General features: G+C 44.0%; 1 protein-coding gene across 20 annotated transcripts in view; it reads right to left on the bottom strand.

The window, feature by feature from the left end:
• Nucleotides 1-19,725, bottom strand: part of MAP7D2 (MAP7 domain containing 2) — a 97,070-nt gene that overhangs the window by 36,252 nt on the left and 41,093 nt on the right. For all 20 annotated transcript variants that reach the window (XM_045089374.1, XM_045089377.1, XM_045089376.1 and 17 more), the window contains exons 2-3: nucleotides 7,901-7,978; nucleotides 6,652-6,815 (exon numbers count right to left, since the gene is read on the bottom strand). In XM_045089374.1, coding sequence (XP_044945309.1) covers nucleotides 6,652-6,815; nucleotides 7,901-7,978 — 242 coding nt within the window. The remainder of the gene's footprint in view (nucleotides 1-6,651; nucleotides 6,816-7,900; nucleotides 7,979-19,725) is intronic.

Raw genomic sequence — 19,725 nt, forward strand, 5'->3', positions numbered from 1 at the left:
GAGTAAACAATGAAGCTAGTGCTGGCTCCCAGCCCCAGGGAATAGGCTGCTGCAGCAGCCAGGCCTTGATTTGTTTAAGAATAATGCCAGACAAGCATTAACTCCTTCAGGCCTGTCTCAAGTACCATTTTGCTTCATTGACTAGAACTGGAATTGTGCTCTGGAACCAAGGGCATTCTCTCTAGTAGAAAGGCATGAAGCCTTTGAGATTTGAAAAAATTTAAATTAAACTATAACTTGAATTTATATAGCCCTAAGCACAAATTTTGGGGGTAATAAATGGCTTTGAGATCTATTTTACCAGGCCTCATTTTCATCTTAGAACTTTTTTTTTCTTTTTTTTTTTTAAAGGATTTTTTTTTTAAAGATTTTATTTATTTATTTGACAGAGAGAAATCACAAGTAGACGGAGAGGCAGGCAGAGAGAGAGAGGGAAGCAGGCTCCCCGCTGAGCAGAGAGCCCGATGCGGGGCTCGATCCCAGGACCCTGGGATCATGACCTGAGCCAAAGGCAGAGGCTTTAACCCACTGAGCCACCCAGGCACCCCATCTTAGAACTTCTTAAAGGGGAATCCATTTTTTCTACATTGTAACATTTTCTTGCTGCATAGTATTCTGGGAAAAATGCAACATATTTCAAGATTTAAGAGACAAGAGTAGAGAACTGCCTGGCCATAAAATAAAGGATCTATCCATTCTCAAGGGGAGGGGAGGAAGAACTAAACAGTTTTCAGCCAGAGGAGAAAAGAGCAAAAACCAGGCTTCTCCCTTACCAGAGCATTTATTAAAAGCACTCTCCTGTGTTAATCAAATTGTTGTTTTCATAAAGTTGGGTCTGAATGCTGGCAAATACTTCCTTGGCAATGGAGTGAAGCTGTTCTAATTTTGCATTCCCCACCACCCCAATGACACTGCAAATACCAAATCCTCTCCCTGCCTCTACTAGACAAGGTCTGAAGCAAGGTAAACAAGTACATGATGATGCCCTTTTGCCAAACTTCATAAAACCCAGCCCCGAGGTGCTCTAGGAAATGGGGTCATCCTAGCCCAACTCCAAAACAAAAAGATAAATATTTTCTCATGGCGTGAATAAAAAGTAAGCAAAATTAATTTGATTAAGTTGATTCACAACTTAAGAATCAGGGAACTGCTCCTTTATTTCACTTATAAGAAACACAGAAAGGGGGGCACCTGGGTGGCTCAGTGGGTTAAAGCCTCTGCCTTTGGCTCAGGTCATGATCCCAGGGTCCTGGGATCGAGCCCCGCATTGGGCTCTCTGCTCAGCGGGGAGCCTGCTTCCTCCTCTCTCTCTGCCTGCCTCTCTGCCTACTTGTGATCTCTGTCAAATAAATAAATAAAACCTTTAAAAAAAAAGGAAACATAGAAAGGTCACTCAGGAGGTATCTGCATCTACCTCTTTTGTCTAGACCAGGGGAATGGGATGAGCATTACCCACATCTTGGCTTCCTCTGCATAATTTTTCTCTGAATAGCACTTTGCTAAGAGATGGCCTCTCCAGGGACCTCTGAGTAGAAAGGGGATTTTTTTTTCTCCTGTAAATCTCAGGTTTTTATTTGCTCTAGTTTTTGGCTGAGACTCCACAATCATGAGTGTGCATTTCCTAGCAAAGTCCTGTCCTCATGACCCTGGCCCATTAAATTCTGACACCCAACCCCCGGGGCCTACCCAAGAAAAGTTGGTGCTTTGGAGGAACTAGAACTTTTTAACTATTCAATACTTGAAGTACAGTCACTTGAGACAGGGGCTGAAAGGTATTTCAATTATATGGATTTAACATAAAATATTTAACCAGTGATCTAATTTAAGTGTTAAAACCTTTTACCTAAGAGTGAATTCAGTATTGAGTGGGTTATGGGAGATTTCCTACATGCTTAAAGGACCTCACAAGAAAGTCATTTATCAGGAGACCAATGACAACAAATAACACCAAGACTTGCCAGCCAAACTTAACACTGAGCAGCTATATAGGGGTATAATTACAAGGGAATGCTCACCCAAATCCAGACTTGCCACTAGACTGTTCAGTTACCTTAAAAACAACAAATGAACAAAACTTCTACCATCTACCTCCAACCTGCTGAGCTGCTCCAAATTCCACTGTTCCAGATACATTCCTTTGAATCATAAGCAGGCTTATGAAAATGAAGCTATCCCTGAATGAGGACACAATCACTCTGTGTCACGCAGAGATGATGAAAAATAGGTGGTAACTGAGCTCTACAGTAAGGAAACTTAGGGAACCCAAATCATCAGAATGAGGTGATTCAAACATGTCAAAAATAAAACTGGTCCAGGGGTGCCTGGGTGGCTCAGCTGGTTAAGTGCTTGGCTTTGGCTCAGGTCATGATCGGAGGTCCTGGGATCGAGCCCCACAGTGGGCTCCCTGCTTAGCAGGGAGTCTGCTTCTCCCTCTCCCTCTGCCCCTCCCCTGCTCGTGCTTGTTCACACACGCGCTCTCTCTCTTTTCTCTCTGTCTCTCTCCCTCTCAGATAAGTAAGTAAAATCTTAAAAACAAAACAGGTCAACTTCACTCTTGTTAGAGGTTAGTCCTATATAAGTCCCTATTACTCTGTGTGTGTGTGTGTGAGAGAGAGAGAGAGAGAGAGACAGAGACAGAGACAGGAGGGGAATTTTTCTATTACTTCATTTGATGGAATGGGGAAAAGGGCACCTGGGTGGCTCAGTTGGTTAAATCTCTGATCCTGGTTTTGGCTTTGGCTAACATCATGATCTCAGGGTCATGGGATTGAGCCCTGTATCAGGCTGCACACTCAGTATTAAGTGTAGAGTCTGCTTGAGATTATTTCCCTTTCCCTCTCCCTCTGTCCCTCTGCCTGTTCATGCTCAGAAGCAAACTCTCTTTCTCTCAAATAAATAAATAAAATATTTAATAAAATGGGGATGACATTACCTGTATCATCAGATCACTCAAGTCTATGAGACAATGACTAGCATAGTAAGTCCTTAACCAATACTAACTGAATCCAAACTCGTAAAGGAAAGTTATTAACAGAACAGTTTAAAGTAGTGATTCTCAAATCTGAGTGAGTTCACATCAGAATCCCCTGGAGTGCTTGTTAATAAACCAACTGCTAGACCCCACATGCAGAGTTTCTGATTCCACAGGTCTGGGATGGTACCTGCTAAGAATTTGCATTTCTGACAAGTTCCCAGGCAATGTGAATGCTGCTGGTCCTAGAACTCACTGTGAGAACCACTGGTTAGAGTAAAGACTGAGGATGAGAGAACATGCGAGAAAGTTCAGTCACACGAGAAGAACAGTAGTAAATGTTAGAGCCGCATGCCGCAGTAGAACAGTAGTAAATGTTAGAGCCTCATACTGCATTCGGAAATTCCTGCCAAATTCTTGCTCTCCTGAATATCATCACATGATCAATAGAGGATGGGGAAAGGGCAAGGCAGATTCTTGTCCTTAGAATGTCCTCTATTGGGTACAGCTTAGTGGAAGGAAAGAATGAGGGGACCTCACCCTTGACCCTTTAGCTCTGGCCCTAGATCTGCCTGGATGAACTCAGAGAAGAAGAACCAAGACCAAGGTGACTCATGGAGCTGGTCAAGGAGTATAAAAGGCCTCCAGGAAGGCCCAGCCTAGGTACTGTTGATGACCCAGAGAGCCATCTCTGGCCAGAGAGAGCTGGCTGTGCCTTTTCCTCTGCTGTTACTACATGTCTTCTTGAGAAAACAGTGTGGTGACAAGCCCCCAAGGGGTTTTCAGTAGGGCTCTGCAGTTCTTTCTCTTTACGAACAGATGTTGACACCTGGCCAGAAGGCCACATAGTCACCACAGCCCCATGCCAGACAATGCCCTCTAAGATCAGCTAGCTCTCAGTTTAGTGAAGTTCTGGCTTAGGTGAGTTTAGAAATTTTTCCTTTTTACACTCAGCCTAGTGGGTTTTGTTAGGTATCAAATAATAAGAGTTTGATAAGTATGAGATGAAGCTACTCTTTGAAAGAGGCCTTTCCTGGTTATCTGTTTAGCATGAGGAACATGGAGTTGGCTTCACCAAATCCCATTTCTCAGGGCCTCTAGTCAGGAATCTATACTCCCCCAATGGGAGAATGGGTGAGTACATTGTGTTGTCAGTCCTAACCGAAGCAAGTGACAAAAGTTTATTCTAAAAGTTTGATTCTTGGGAGCTGTGTGGCATGCAAGGATTAGAAGAACCCACCTAGACGAAAAAGCAGCCTTTACTGAGAAAATGAGCTCAAGGTCAGTTTCTCAAGCAGACCCTGGACATCCCCTTCCCCAGAACAGGCCTGACCAGCTTCGAGCCCTTGCAGTCCTCAAGATCTCTAGAAGCCAGGCTGTTTGTGGTGGCCACTTCTGTACTGGCAGACAGTAAGTCTCCTGGCTCAATTCTGGGGCTAACTCACACAGATGTGAGGAATTATAAAAAGCAACATCATGGCAACTATAAGGACATGGAACCAGGACAGGGCAAGGAAGGAGGTGTGGAATCAACAGGTCTTTTATAAGATCCTAGTAACTGCCCCAGAGAGGTACGACTTGGCAGGCAACCCAAGCAATTTCCAATAAGCTACAGAAGCAAAATGGGCTGCAATGGAATGAACCATTCCTGCAGAGGCTTCTATCTGGTTGACAGAGACAGAACATGACAAGAACAAGAAAAGACTGGAGAATCTACACAGCCACGTGCCAAGTAGTCAGTAGCCCTGCCAAAGATTTCTAGTGAAACAGGAGGGCAAATGCAGGATTTTCCTTTGGAAATGCAGTTTTTCCCCTGCAGGGTAGACCTATCCGTCCTCTCCAAAGATCACACACAAGAATGCCAAACAGGTCTCATCACTAGCAGAAGTGCTGACATGATGTGGTTAACAGGCTGTCAGGTGTGTGGGAAGTCCCTAACCTCCACCTGGGACTCTGGGGAACCCCAAGTGGGAGCAGTGGCAGAGGAAGTCTGCTGTTTCCTTGTGTTGCTACACAACCACCGGAGGCCCAGACTCTCAGTCCTGCCCCGCTGTGTCTGGGGAGAAGAGAGAAGCAAGCCTGGCTTGTATGTGTAGTGACTAAAGGTCAGGCAGTATCTCCCATTCCCCATTATCATCCATGTTAAGAGTGAAAGGAAGCACACAAAGCAAACAGAAAATTATCCTGAAGTGCAACCATTAGAGATTCAGCCAAAGTCACTGAAGGGAATCTAACATTTTTTTTTAATTTAAAGATTTTATTTATTTATTTGAGAGAAAGACAGAGAGAGAGATCACAAGTAGGCAGAGAAGCGGGAGAGTGGGTGGGAGAAGCGGGCCCCCTGCTGAGCAGAGAGCCTGATGTGGGACTCAAATCCAAGACCCTGAGATCATGACCTGAGCTGAAGGCAGAGGCTTAACCCCCTAGGCCACCCAGTCGCCCCAGAATCTAACATTTCTGAACACTACTCTGTGCAAGGTGTTTTCCTGAACTTTTACAGAAGTCACTTCCTTTCATCCTTATGACCACCTCCGTTTTGGACTGAGTTAGACGGTTATGAGGAGCTAGGTGATTTGTTCCTGGCTACCAACTGCCCAGGAGTAGAGCTGGGATTTGCAGAGAGAGCAGATGAATCCATGGAGTTGTCAGGCTATAGCCAGCAATGGTGAATTGGGGCTAAGACCCTTGAAATGACTTTCATTTGCCAAGAGGAACAAAGCAATGACCATTTAAACGAGTGCTTTGTGGATAAAGATGGGTCTAATTGTGTGTGTGTGTGCTCACGTGTGCACACATGTGCACATATTCGTGTTTTTTTTTTCATTTAAAAAAGAGGAAGGGGTGAAAGATGTATAGTTATAAACCATACAGATATCTGAAAAGATATCAAATCTATACAAATGTCTCTGAATCCTATGGAGCTGGTGATGAATAAACGTCTATACTATTTATCCTAAATGATGAGTCATTATACCTTATGAATAAAAAATGATCATCACCTGATACAAGGCTATGATTACATCCTTAAAAATATATTTGTTAAGAAAATCTATACCCAAATATGTTTTCTAAATATATTTTCAAAGTTTAGTAATAAAGGACTCTGCAGTGGTAATAACATTCTGTTTCTTTTTTAAAAGGTAACTGTAGAGAAAGGATGATTAAAGCAAGGAACTGCATTAAAATTTAAATATACTAGCATGTTTGTATTTGAAAGCAGACTGTTTGCTGTGAGTAAGAGGGCCAAGATACCCTCTGCCCCCACTTCCCTTTCCCCAGCCCTTCACGCAGGCTACGTCACCGGGCCTCTATCCACCAGCCTCTCTGAGTCTCAAAGTCAGAGAGGGTTAGGTCTGGAACAGGCTCTGGAGACTGCCAAGTTCAACCCCTCACTTCAGAGATAAACAAATCAAGCAAATACCCAGACAGGCCAAATGGCTTGTTCAAGCTCCCAGAGCAAATTAACACCTGAGTTGAATGGTTAAGTCTCTTCATTCTTAGTCCAGGGCTGCTTTCAATAGACTGCGTCTTGCTGCCGAGGGAAGGCAGGTTGAGGCACCAGGGAGAAGGCTCAATAGTAAACTCTCTCACATCCCAGACCTGCGCAGGCCACTCAGTGGCCCTTGAGCACCAGGCCGTGTGGAAGCTGCTGCAATGGCTTGAAGGTCCTGGAAGCTTACCTCCTCCTCCCGGAGCTTCTGCTTCCTCTTCTCCTCCACAGCTGCCCTCTTCTGGTCCTCCCGCTGCCGCTGCTCTTCCAGTTTCCGCCATCGCTCTTCAATTTGCTTTTCATACTGGAGCTTTGCTCTTTTCTGTTTCTCCAGGATCTGCTGCTCCCGGGCAGCTGGGGGAAGGAAAGCAGAAGAGAGGTATCATTACCAGAGCACCCCATGCGATTTGGGTTAGCCAAAATGCAGAAACAAGAGCGAGACAGAAAAGCCCAGTGGGATTCTAGGCCACAGAGACTGAGATGAAGGGCTCTGGCATCTCTGCCACCGCCTGGGTGATGCTGGCCATGCGAACCACATCATCTCTCTGCCTGGATTTCCTCTGCTGTGAGGCGGGGACCCTTACGTCTGCAAACTCACAGTGTGGTAAAGATTAAATGAGGCCATGCATGGAAAGTGCACGGCACACAATTGCTCTTGCTATCGCTGAGTCAGAGCCACCACAATGGCTAAGCCATACCCTAGGCTGGCCAATGAGTTCAAAGAGTAGAGCCAGTGAAAATCACAATGACTGTACACGTACCATTGCAAGGGCACAAACTCATGATATTCCCCTCAAGACATTTCCTAAGGACCATCTACCTGGTGGTGTGAGGGAAGGGTTACCTGTAAAACAGCGTGTGAACCAACTGGCAGTGGGCAGTCAAGAAGAACCTGAAAACTCATTTGTGTCAATTCAGAGGGGAAACCACGATTTACCTACATCACAGTATCCTGTGAGGAACACATCATACTTATCCATCTATAGTTTGCAAGAGCTAAGAAAGCCTTTCTCAACTGGGTTTCCCGTCCTAAAAGAGAAAATGTCTTAATTGCTAATTTTCTCAGTTCTGAGGTTGGCCCTTCTAGATGCCCTGGAAAGAGCCTGTGTGAGTGCACGTAGTGGTTGCCTGAGGAGGTGGGGGCAGTGAGGAGATGGCAGCAGTTTCTTGTTATTCACCATCTTACCTAGAGCCCTTAGCAGAGTATCTAGAACATAGCAGAGGTTCCATGCTTGCTAAGTGAGTAAATGAACTATTCTGAGAATTAAATAACAATTGCGAACATGCCAAAGTGTCGATTTGCTCCCCAGTGCTCCATGTTCATCTAGCAATTATTCTAGCTCTCTTTCCATCCAGTCATCAATTTCTAAGGATTTTCAGAAAAGACACCACCACATCTCTACTCCCTTGGACCTAAACAGCCAAAGGGCAGAACTTACCAAGACATTTTTCTCTTTCTTCTCGTCTTTCTTTAGCTAGTCTTTGTCTCTCATCAGATCTTAAAAATCCATCCATGCCTATAAAAAATAAAACATGATGAAATAGTTCTTCCCTGGGGCACAAGCGTCTGCCTTCAGTCTGGGTCATGATCCCAGGGTCCTGGGATCGAGTGCTGCATCAGGCTCTCTGCTCGGTGGGGAGGCTGTTTCTCCCTCTCCCACTCCCCCTGGTTGTGGTCTCTCTCACTGTGTCTCTGTCAAATAAATAAATAAAATCTTAAAAAAAAACCAAAACAAAACAAAACTCTTCTCTCTTTCCCTACCTACTGAGTGCCAGGGGCCACTGGTCCCGCACCCTGGGTCTGGCCACACACCATACATCATCCATAGCCACCATTTTACCCACAGAACCCTAATTAACCATTCCCCACCACACACACACACACACGCACACACGCACACACGCACACGTGTGCAGTCAGCAGCCAGGCCCTGAGAGCTGAGGGGTGCCAACCACAACTTCCACACTCACCCACCAAGCTGTGCTGTTGTGACCCCAATGCCAATCCTGGAGAGCCATGCCCTTTCCCTCTGTCCCCAAGACTGGACCTAGAGTCAGAAAGTGCCAGGGAGGCCTGGGAGGGTGCAGAAAAGCCCACCATGTCTCCCCAAGCCTTGTTCCCAGGGGAGAGGAGAAGCACAAAAGTGGACACAATTATTACACAGACAATCAACGTTCTACTTTCTGAAGGGAGCCAACTGCTAAGCAACATGTACAAACTCCTTGGGTAAGTACTGAGAAACGCAACACTCAAGTTTGATTTTGGTTCTGCTAAATTTGCTCCAATGTCAATCTTAGTATTTTAGAATCAAGAAGAAGAAAGATAATATATTCCTGTTTGTCATTTAAATATCTACAACAAATAAAACGGAACAGATGGGAGCTCCCCCCACCACAAAATGTCTAGGAAACATCCCAGGAACTCCACATCTCCACCCATCTTCTACAGGATCATGAAGGGCTTTCTAAATCAAAGATCAAATGATCTTCATGGTCATTTTAGGATTACAAATAATTTACTGCACTCACTCAGAATCAATCATTCATGAGCATTACTTATATAGTGTTCCAGCACAACATCTAGGAGAAATCAGCTTCTATATTAGTACGACCAGACTCACTTTCATAGTCCCTGGGCCCTCCTTTCTGGTAGCATCACATGTTGACCTTTTTGTGTGCCCTACTGCCACAGTTACCTGCACCCCTTTGGGGAAGGTTCCTGTAACTGTGCAGGAGAAAGACCAGAGACTTGGACTTGGTATAGGCAGCAGGAATGCAGATAAGGATGGATGTGATAAACACTGGATTGTCACAACTCCCCATGGGCATCTGATTTTGGAAGTCTGGATTACATATCAGGAATATTAAAGTTCAAGAGAGAAGTACTAAAGAATCAACGTGGACTGTAAAAGCCATTACCCATATTTGTTTTAGTTAACTCTTAACCACAATACTACCAACATAAACATCATCAAGAATTTGAAGGCCCAACTTCTTAGCTCAGTCCTGGCTCCCTAGAGTCTGACCCCAAAGAGATCCCAAACTCTTCCCAACTTGACATCAGGTGTGTTTCTTCCACACACCTTCCAGCTCAAAATACCCCTTCTCCCACACCCCAACACCTATTAAACCCCACCCACCTTCAAGACCCCACAGTTCCCCAGAACTCATGATGCTCTGTGGTTCCCATACGGTAAGCAGAAGATTAATTTCATTCTGCTTGGCTGCACAGTTCTCTGATTCAGTCTCCCTAGGAGGAGAGAGAGGCTATGGAGGCAAAGGTGGCTTATGTATGTCTAGGTCACCCCAGCTCCTGGTACTGCCCCTCAACAGTGCCCCTTAGGTGAACACACAATGCTCAAAGGCAAGCATGCAGTTGGTGGAAGGGAGACAAAACCCGGTTTTTCTTTTCTCTAAAACACCTTCAGGCTCTAGTGTCTACCTCAAGAGTTTGATTAATTAGAATTTACTCTGTGAAAAGTTACAAAGAGAAGCTTAGCTTCTCTGGACAGATGCTGGCTTCTGTCAGCACCCCTAGCAACCTGTCCATCCCAGCAGGACCAGAACCTTACTCTGTATTGCCCATGCCACCCTTCAGATATTAATGGGCCAGCCCTCTACCTGAGGTACAGCCTGACAACCAATGAAAGTGTTCTTCAAACAGAAGAAAAAAAAACAGGGAAAAGGGCTAAGCACATTTGGAACTGGCCACATTACCCACATGCTTTATAAACACAAGTTGCTCTGTTCCAGGGATCTGCCTGATTTTAGGCTGCCCCCTTGTGGGCACTTGTAAGAGTCACAACTACAAATAATTTCCCTTCATTGTCGCTCAGGGATGTCCTCAAGTGCTTCATCACACTAGGAGGTGACCCAGTTACTATGGATCAAATGCGCTTCTCAGATTTACTGGGCTCAATCACTTTATGATGTAGGTACTATTTTGACCCTCACAGGTACAAAAAGGAAGGCACTAAGAGGTTAATTAACTTGTCTGAAGTCACACCATCAGAAAGTGGAAAAGCCAGTTCCTACCCAAGAACACGACTCCAGCATCCACACTCTTAATTACTGCTCTCCTGCAAAGGAAGAAACGTAACAGCTTGTTCTTAGTGCCTGTGAAGAAAAAGCTGTAATCCAGTATCACACACAAGGAACAAATCCCACCCTTGTCCCTGGAATAAGCCTGCGAAGGTGGGGAGAGGTCCAAGTCCAATTCGTTAGGGATCAAGTAAGAACTACTGTGAGCCTCACACTGGCTGGCTTGCCGCAGATATGGCCACTACCCAGGCAGAGTAAATCTCTGCTTCCTCTTCAGACTGATACTTTGGAAATGTTTTAGAGAGGCCGATGCTGGGTGGGAAAGGGGGTTAGCCAGAGAATACTGGGAACAACCACAAAAAGCAATTCTGCTTTGGCCTCACTAAGGAGGGCGAAGCAACTCAAACAGTCCAACCTGGGTAACCTGGAGTGCCTGTACTGTCACACAGAGCCACGAGCCATGTGCGCTACTTCAGTTGAAAATAATCAAAATTAAATGGAATTAGGGGAGCCTGGCTGGCTCAGTCGGAAGAGCCTGTGACTCCTGATTGCACGGATTGTGAGTTCGAGCCTCACACTGGGTGTAGAGATCACTACAATTTAGAGATCAATAAAATAAATAAATAAACTTTAAAAATTAAATGCATTAAAAGTTCAGCTCCTCAGCACACTGGCCACATTTCAGACACCCACGAGTCACATGAGGCTGGTGGCTGGCTACCTTACTGGATAGCAGTGGAAGAGAAAGAGAAGTCCGGCAGCTCCCTCCTGTGGTTCTCTTCCTTCACATGTAGCTGCTCTGGGACACGTGTGGATGAGGAAGATGTCATAGTTCACTCGAGGTTGAGTTTTGCTGGGTGAGTAAGGCTAAAGCAGGGCCTCATTCCTCAACACAGTGTTGGCCTCTCCTGATTACAAGAAGAGTCAGGCAACTGTTTCTAAAATATCCATTTGAAAAGAAGTCAAATAATTAACTCATATCTCCAACTTCCATCTTGTGACTTTCCATGATCCTCCAGGAGCCCCTGCTGAGAAGCACTGGGCTTATCCCAGGGTAGGGCACAAACCAGACCACCCCTATTTGTTATGGGCCATGGACTTAACCAGTTAATTACCACGAGTGCAACACAGCCAGAGGAATCGAGGTAGACCATGATTAATACATGAACATTAATAATACCAAGAGACTTCCAGTATACTTAAAAGGTTAATGCTCAATTTTGTTCCTAAAGTTAGCCTTCTTTCTCTATGGCCTGAAATCCTCAAGTATTTAATTTTCCTACCCAACCAATCATCCTTTTTTCATTTTACCTCATACTGTATGCATACCTTTGTCTCTCTTTTATTAAACCAGAGACCCAATTTTATGTTTGAACTCCATGAGAAGAGATGGAGAATAGATCTGTGCTTGTCAGGGGGTAGGGAAGAGGGGCAGAAGCGAAGTGGGTGGCTATAAAAGGGTATCATGGGGGCGCCTGGGTGGCTCAGTGGGTTAAGCCGCTGCCTTCGGCTCAGGTCATGATCTTAGAGTCCTGGGATCGAGCCCCGCATCCGGCTCTCTGCTCAGCGGGGTGCCTGCTTCCTCCTCTCTCTCTGCCTGCTTGTGATCTCTCTCCGTCAAGTAAATAAATAAATAAATAAATCTTAAAAATAAAAAAGGGGGGGCATCATGAAGGATCATTGTGGTAATGGAAATGTCCTCTATCTTGACTGTATCAGTATCACCACTCTGGCTGGGACAGTTAGTGCTGCAAGCTAGTACTATTGGGGGAAATTGGGTAAAGGGTACATGGGATCTTTCTATAGTATCACTTATAAGTACATGTGAATCTACAATGACCTCAAAATAGAAAGTTTAATTAAAAAACAATATGGTTGGGCACCTGGGTGGCTCAGTTGGTTGGGTGACTGCCTTCAGCTCAGGTCATGATCCCGGAGTCCTGGGATCACGTCCTGCATCAGGCTCCCAGCTTCATGGGGAGTCTGCTTCTCCTTCTGACCTTCTCCCCTCTCATGTTCTCTCTCACTCTCTCTCTCCCTCAAATAAATAAAAATCTTAAAAAAAAAAAAAAAAACCAATATGGTCCTGGGGTGAAGCCCTAGAGGAGAACCAAAGACAGAGAAAGTAAAAGACACCCTCCCAGAGGTGTCCCACCCAGGAGAAGGACAAGCGGTACATATGTCAGAGCCAAGCTTCCCCATTCCTGATGAAGTAATGCTTCCCAGGACAACAGCATGCAGGTAACGTGCACTACTGAAATGGAGGCCTTTTTCTGGACAACTCATCCCATGGAAATGAGAATGAAACAGGGATAGTAAGCGTAACAACTATTTTATGTTAATAGAACAGCATAAGATTTCATTCTTCACTGATGTGCTCCTGCTTGGAGTAACTTACCGTTATCCTCTCAGGTGTAAATGGGGTGACCTCTTACTGCTGGATGGCACCCCCAGAGCTTATAACAGAGTGGGCCTGGGGTGAGCCACTGACTCAGTTCCAGGTGAGGCTGATGCTGTTGGTCCACAGTCCACAACTTGAGAACTGTTATTCTAGACTAAACTGACTTTAGAGGACAGAGCCCTGTCTGTGGCTCCTCTGCAGATGTCCAGAACCCAGGGGAATGTGTCAAAAAGTGGGATGGAAGGAATGCAGAGAGATGATTGATCACCTGCCTGTACCCCACACTCCTCTCCACATGCTATGATCTGGGCTTGTTCATTTGCCCCTTGCCCTCTAAGCTCTTATCTCTGAATCTCCAGTACCTTGTACATGGTACTCAAATACTTACTGAATGAATAGGCCATGAATATTATGTCCCACTGATCAAAACCTCTCCATTTGTAGAGCACTTAAACCTTTTTATCAGGGCACCTGGGTGGCTCAGTGGTTTAAAGCCTCTGCCTTTGGCTCAGATCATGATCCCAGGGTCCTGGGATTGAGCCCCGCATTGGGCTCTCTGCTCAGCGGGGAGCCTGATTCCCTCTCACTTTCTGCCTGCCTCTCTGTCTACTTGTGATCTCTTCAAATAAATAAACTCCAAAAAAACCCCACCCATTTTTAAGAGTAATGTCTATGTAAACCAGTAACATTTTGAAGCATCTATGTAGCTGTTATATTGCTGGAATTGGGGCAAGGAGTACAAAGCTAAAGAAAGGAAAGCAACTTTTCCCACTGCTCCCCATGCTCCCCCAAAGGCTAAAACAAATCTTTCCTCTGAATTCCATCAGTGCTCTACCTCTCTCAGTTCTTTTCCCTCTTTAATTTGAATTGGGGTCCCTCTCTCATTCATGGTCCTCAACCACAGGAAACTCTACCCTCCATACCGTCCCCCTTTTCCAGCCCATCTATCAGGATATAAGGTTCTTTCTTTCTTTTTTTAAATTTTATTTTTAAGTAATCTCTACACCCAATGTGGGACTTGAATTTAAACCCTGAGAATTGCATGTTCTACCAACTAAACCAGCCAGACACACGGATACAAGCTTCTTTTTTTTTTTTTTTAAGATTTTTTATTTATTCATTTGACAGAGATCACAAGTAGGCAGAGAGGCAGGCAGAGAGGAGGAAGCAGGCTCCCTGCCGAGCAGAGAGCCTGATGTGGAGCTCGATCCCAGGACATGACCTGAGCCGAGGGCAGAGGCTTTAACCCACTGAGCCACACAGGTGCCCCCCCACAAGCTTCTTAAGGGAAAGGCCCACATCCCATTTCTTCCCGTAGCCCCGAGGGCCTAGCATAGTATTCCGTAGATATTAAGAAATTAATAAATGCTGAGTTCACAAGCACCTACAGTATGCCAGCCTGGAGGGGATATTAAAACAAACATTTCCTTATTTCCTACGTTCCTATGACAGCATCAGGACAAGGACATCACTCTTGTGGCCTCTGTATGACATGACCCACTTATTTAAACTTGCGAAGCCTCCGTTCCCCATAGTTTAAAGGGATACAGAATGTTAGCTCTGGGGACTCACCCTCTTAAAACACAACCCTGTGCTGTGAGAAGGCCAAGTTAAACAGCAGGTGTCAGGGAAGGCTCCGACCGGCAGAGCTACCACCAACTGTCAGCCTCTGAGTGTGCCATCTTGGCCCTCCAGTAAAGGCCCTCAGTAAAGATATCAAGTGAAAACCACCCAGTCAACCCCAGGCAACACACAGAACCCTGAGAAAGAAGGCAACATTATAAACTGCTCAGTCTTGGTGTAGTTTGTTTCACAGCAATATATCCAGAAACCCAGTCCACTGATCAACCAAAAGCAAACAAGCAGCAGTTTCTGATCACTCAGTATATGGGACCCAGACTATGCACCGTCCTAGACTCCTCAGCCTCATGGGCTCACCAACCCTGGACCTCAGGACCACATGTCATGCTTCTCAGGCAGAATTTAGTGATGGCTCATGTAGTTCCCTCACTCAGTAAGCCCCGGAAGCTGCTGCTGTCACTGCCTCCAACAGAAGAGCGCCCATACATAGCACCAGCTGAAAAGGAACACTAGCACCTTGACATTGACTAGGCTAGTCCTGCAGAGGCCAGGAAACATGACCAGAAGACAAAGTAGTTAAGGCCCTGTGGCATGCACTCTGAAAAGGGAAGGCGACAATGGATGAACTGTTTGCCCTTCTTTTTACCAGTTACTGCTCTGAGTCACTGGGATTCGTAACCTCCCTGGACATGGCCTGGGATCGAAGCACCACCAGCTGTGTTCAGTTGCAAGGCCTTGGTCAGCTTGACGATGCATCACCTTTTATTTCCTTTCCTTTCCTTTCCTTCCCTTCCCTTGCTCACATACCTTTCCTCTCACTTAGTTCCCAGGGAGCAGACTCCTCAATAAAGTGCTGGTAGGTATAAAAGAGAAGGAGAAACTATACATGAATATTCATAGCAGCATTATTCTTAATAGCCACAAAGTAGAAACAACCCAAATGTCCATCACTATTGAATGGATAAATAAAAGACGGTATGTCCATATAATGAAATATTATTCAGTCATAAAAAAAGGAATGAAGGAGATGATAGGCTGTTAATGAGTGCAGGATTTCTTTTAGGGGTGATGGAAACGTTCCAGTTTTAAATAGTAATGATGGTTGTACAATATTTTGAATGTACTAAAACCCACCAAAGTTTAGACTCCCAAATGGTAACTGTTATGGTAATTATATGGCAATAATACAATTTTGCAAGAAGAAAAAAAATTAAAACCATATTATGGAGGGCTCCACAACAAGATTTAAAATCCACAGCCTGGAGCATCTGAGTGGCTCAGTTGGTTAAGCATCTGTCTTCACCTCAGGTCATGATTACAGGGTCCTGGGATCAAGTTCTGCATTGGGCTCTCTGCCCAGCAGGGGATCTGCTTCTCCCTCTCCCTCTGCCCTTCTCCCTGCTCATACTTTTTTCTCTCTTCCCTCTCAAAATAAATAAATAAAATCTTCAAAAATTAAAATAAAATCCAGAGCCTAATTAATCTCATCTATGGCCTTCATTCAAGTCTCCCAAGTTACTGCTTTTACTTTTTCCTCTCAAATATTCAAATGATGTATTTGGTTCCAACAAAGCAGTTTCCATACAATGAGAACGAATGTAGTTCATTTGAGTATGTAAAAATCATATATATGTGTGTATGTATGTACATACATACATACCCTTGTAAAGTATCTGTTGCACAATCTCAAGATCTTTGTTATATTTTATAAAACTGGGGAGAAAAAAAATCAATGTAAGTTGAAAGAAAAAGAAGTATGCCTGCTATTTGTTCAAAAGGGGGGAAGGAATGAAAAAAATACCCAATAAATGATAAATGTTATGATCAACAGTTATGATAACATAAACTGATGTACAGGAAGAACTTTCCATTATGATAAATGGTCATTAAATACTAGTGGCTATTATTTTTAGGGGGAGTTATTTTTGAGATTGAAAAAATGGAGACTCAGAAATTCAAGTGAACCACCCAATGTCACATTAAGTGGGAGGATTCTCATTATCTCTCTGACCCTTAATTCACTGTGATTTTTCCTAGACTCTGCTGCAGGATCAGATTCAAATCAATGAAGGGCAGGAAGGTGAAAATTCCAGGAAGGGGTAATGGTGTATGCAAAAATACGCTAGAAAATAATAGTTAAAGCCTGAAACCTCATTGAATTTCAATCCTCCTAGTCTAAACTGAAAATCAATTGACAGAATCTAGAACCTTTTTCATCTTTGCATGAGGGTATTGTTTTTGTCCAGGAAGCATCACATATTCTTAGTTTATATTTTTCAATTAAAGTCTCAGAAACAATTACATCCCATAGGGTCACTAAACTTTCTATTTAAATTTCTTTCAATGCGGAACTAAATCTCAATTCTCAGTAGGTCCTGTCAGCATTCATCTGTACTTTAGGATGACTGCTTTAATGCAGTGGACTGTAATGAAAACCAATAGCACTAACAGTTGAAGAAGATTCTTGTCTGGCAACCAGATATTTTTCCAAAATGAAATTCATATCCATTAAAGGCACTCTGAGAATAATAAATCAACTCTTACACTGTTAAAATCAGGGCTTAATCATACCTGTGTACAATGCACAAAAAAAAATCCCCAAAAAGTAAATTTAATAATGTATGAACGGCATGTTCGAGATCTCAAATCATGGAATGTCAGGTGAAAGAGCTCTCAGGGGCCCAATTCAATCCTCTACTTGCTGTGAGCAAAGAGGGAGTGAGCCAACAGAGATGGGGGGTTTGATCCCTTTCCTCCACCAGAAAGAGAACTATCTTTATCCTCTTTTTTTAAATTATTTTTTATAAATTAATTTATTTATTTTCAGAAAAACAGTATTCATTATTTTTGCACCACACCCAGTGCTCCATGCAATCTGTGCCCTCCATAATACCCACCACCCGGTACCCCAACCTCCCACCCCCCGCCACTTCAAACCCCTCAGATTGTTTTTCAGAGTCCATAGTCTCTCATGGTTCACCTCCCCTTCCAATTTCTCCCAACTCCCTTCTCCTCTCTAACACCCCCTGTCCTCCACGCTATTTGTTATCCTCTTTGCTTCTTTCATCTACGCTTCTGACTTGCTGGATGAATTTCTTGGGCTTTTGTTATACAAATGGAGAATGCAGATAAAAAGGGTTTCAGGAGTCTAAGAAGTGAATCAGCTTTGATTATCAGACAATGGAAAGAGAAGGAAACCTATAAGAGGGAACAAAAGAGAAAAGGAAATAAGAGGTGGGCAGGGGAGCCAGAAGCTCTGTTAGGGCTGCCTCGGAGTACAGTTCTGCCTGGGAGCTGAACACAGGGTTTCAAGAAACTCCTGAAAGGTATCGTATGTGTGTGTTAACACTGGGAGCCAGAGGAATAGGCAAAGAGCTGCTGGTTAGAATCTGCTAATCTCCAGCAAATATCTGAATTGCTTTTAATCTCTTTTGGTTACTGAGTTTTCTTTGGCTATCACATGAGCTTCTGGTATTTATTTGGGATATTTATTTTAGAAACAAATACCTAGGGAGGAGCTAACCTCAGGGGAATCAAGGGTTATAGAGCTCCTTTGGTGGCCATTAATTCCATTTTCAGTCTCTGATAATAGCAGAACTGGGTGGCTTCCACTGCAATTTGTGTCTTCTAAAGATACCACTTCTCCCCATAGCTTAATAATTCACCTGAGAATTTCGGGGCAAACACTAATCCAGTGATTCTCAAGCTTTAGCACACAGAAGAATCCCCTAGAAGGCTTGTGAAAAACAAATTGCTGGGCTCCACCTCCAGAGCTTCTGATTCAGTAGGGCTTGAGAGGTCTGGGAATCTGCAGTTCTTTTAAAGATTTTTATTTTATTTTTTAGAGAGAGAGAGAGAGAGATCACAAGTAGGCAGAGGCAGGCAGAGGGAGAGGAGGAAGCAGGCTCCCCGCTGAACAGAGAGCCTGATGCGGGGCTCGATCCCAGAACCCTGAGATCATGACCTGAGCCAAAGGCAGCGGCCCAACCCACTGAGCCACCTAGGCACCCTGGTATCTGCAGTTCTAAAAAGTTCCAAGGTGATGCTAATGTCACTGGTTTGGGGACCTCACTTTGAGAACCACTGATGCAATCCATTACCTTCTGAACTGGTTTAAATTCTATTTTCAGTCGTAAGAAAAAGTCACTATTACTACCCAGTTAACTGCTTTCAACATGTCTCTTTTTTAAGAATGATGTCATAATTTATACTTTCGAAGGAGGCAGGGCTGGAACTATCTTTTATGTTCAATAGCTACTGACTTACTAGTATGAAGGTACAGATATCCAAGTATCAAAATAAATTTTTAAAAATGTATACAGATACTAAAATATCTTTGAAAAGAAAGAAGTGGAGAAACAGGGGGAACGACATAAGAATGTATACAAACTTATGCAGTTGTTACGTTTTTATAAAATATACTCACTAAATTCCTAGAAGTTTCCTTTAAAATAGCTAAATGAATCACATTTTCCAGAAAAATGCAGACGTGATAAGAGTATTACTGAATGACTCAAATGATCCCTAAATGATTCTTTTTAAAATAATATTTTATTTATGACACAGTGAGAGAGTGCATGGGCATGGGTAGGGGATGAGCAGAGGGAGGAGAAGCAGACTCCTTGCTGAGCAGGAGGCCTGACATGAGGTTCCATCCCAGGACCCCGGGATCATGACCTGAGCTGAAGGTACAGGCTTAATCCACTGAGCCACCCAGGTGACCATCCTATATGATTTTCTTAAACAAGAATTATACGACAGACAGAATGAACAGTTGGGTTTTTTGTTTGTTTGTTTGTTTTTTTAAGTGTGGAACTGTGTGAAGTTCAGTCACAAAGAGTGGAGCACTTTGACATTAAGGTTGAGTGATGAGAATGAATCTCCTCACCCTGGAACCTGGCACATATTCATCACCAATATGCCACAGAATTCTCTGCAGAGGGTTACTGGAAGAAGGCACAAGGGCAAGTGCCCACAGCAACTGCTTTCAGACTCCTCTTCTAAACAATGATGATAAAAGTAGTCCCTATCTTACTCACAATGAGGGTTAAAGGGAAGATCACGGGCAGCTTCCCTGTGCCCAGCACCTAATGGGAGCTCCACAAACTGAGCTATTCGATGTTAGCCATGCTAGCCAGACTGTTCCTCTTCCGTGCTCTTCCTTTTCTACTACTGAAGTCTTCTGAAAACCAGTCCTGCTACTTTTCCTAATGGAGCAATTAGATAGAGTGCACAACAGCA

This window comes from Mustela putorius, unplaced genomic scaffold (assembly GCF_011764305.1).
Source record: "Mustela putorius furo isolate JIRA1106 unplaced genomic scaffold, ASM1176430v1.1 tig00003836_pilon_pilon_pilon, whole genome shotgun sequence".
NCBI lineage: Eukaryota > Metazoa > Chordata > Mammalia > Carnivora > Mustelidae > Mustela > Mustela putorius.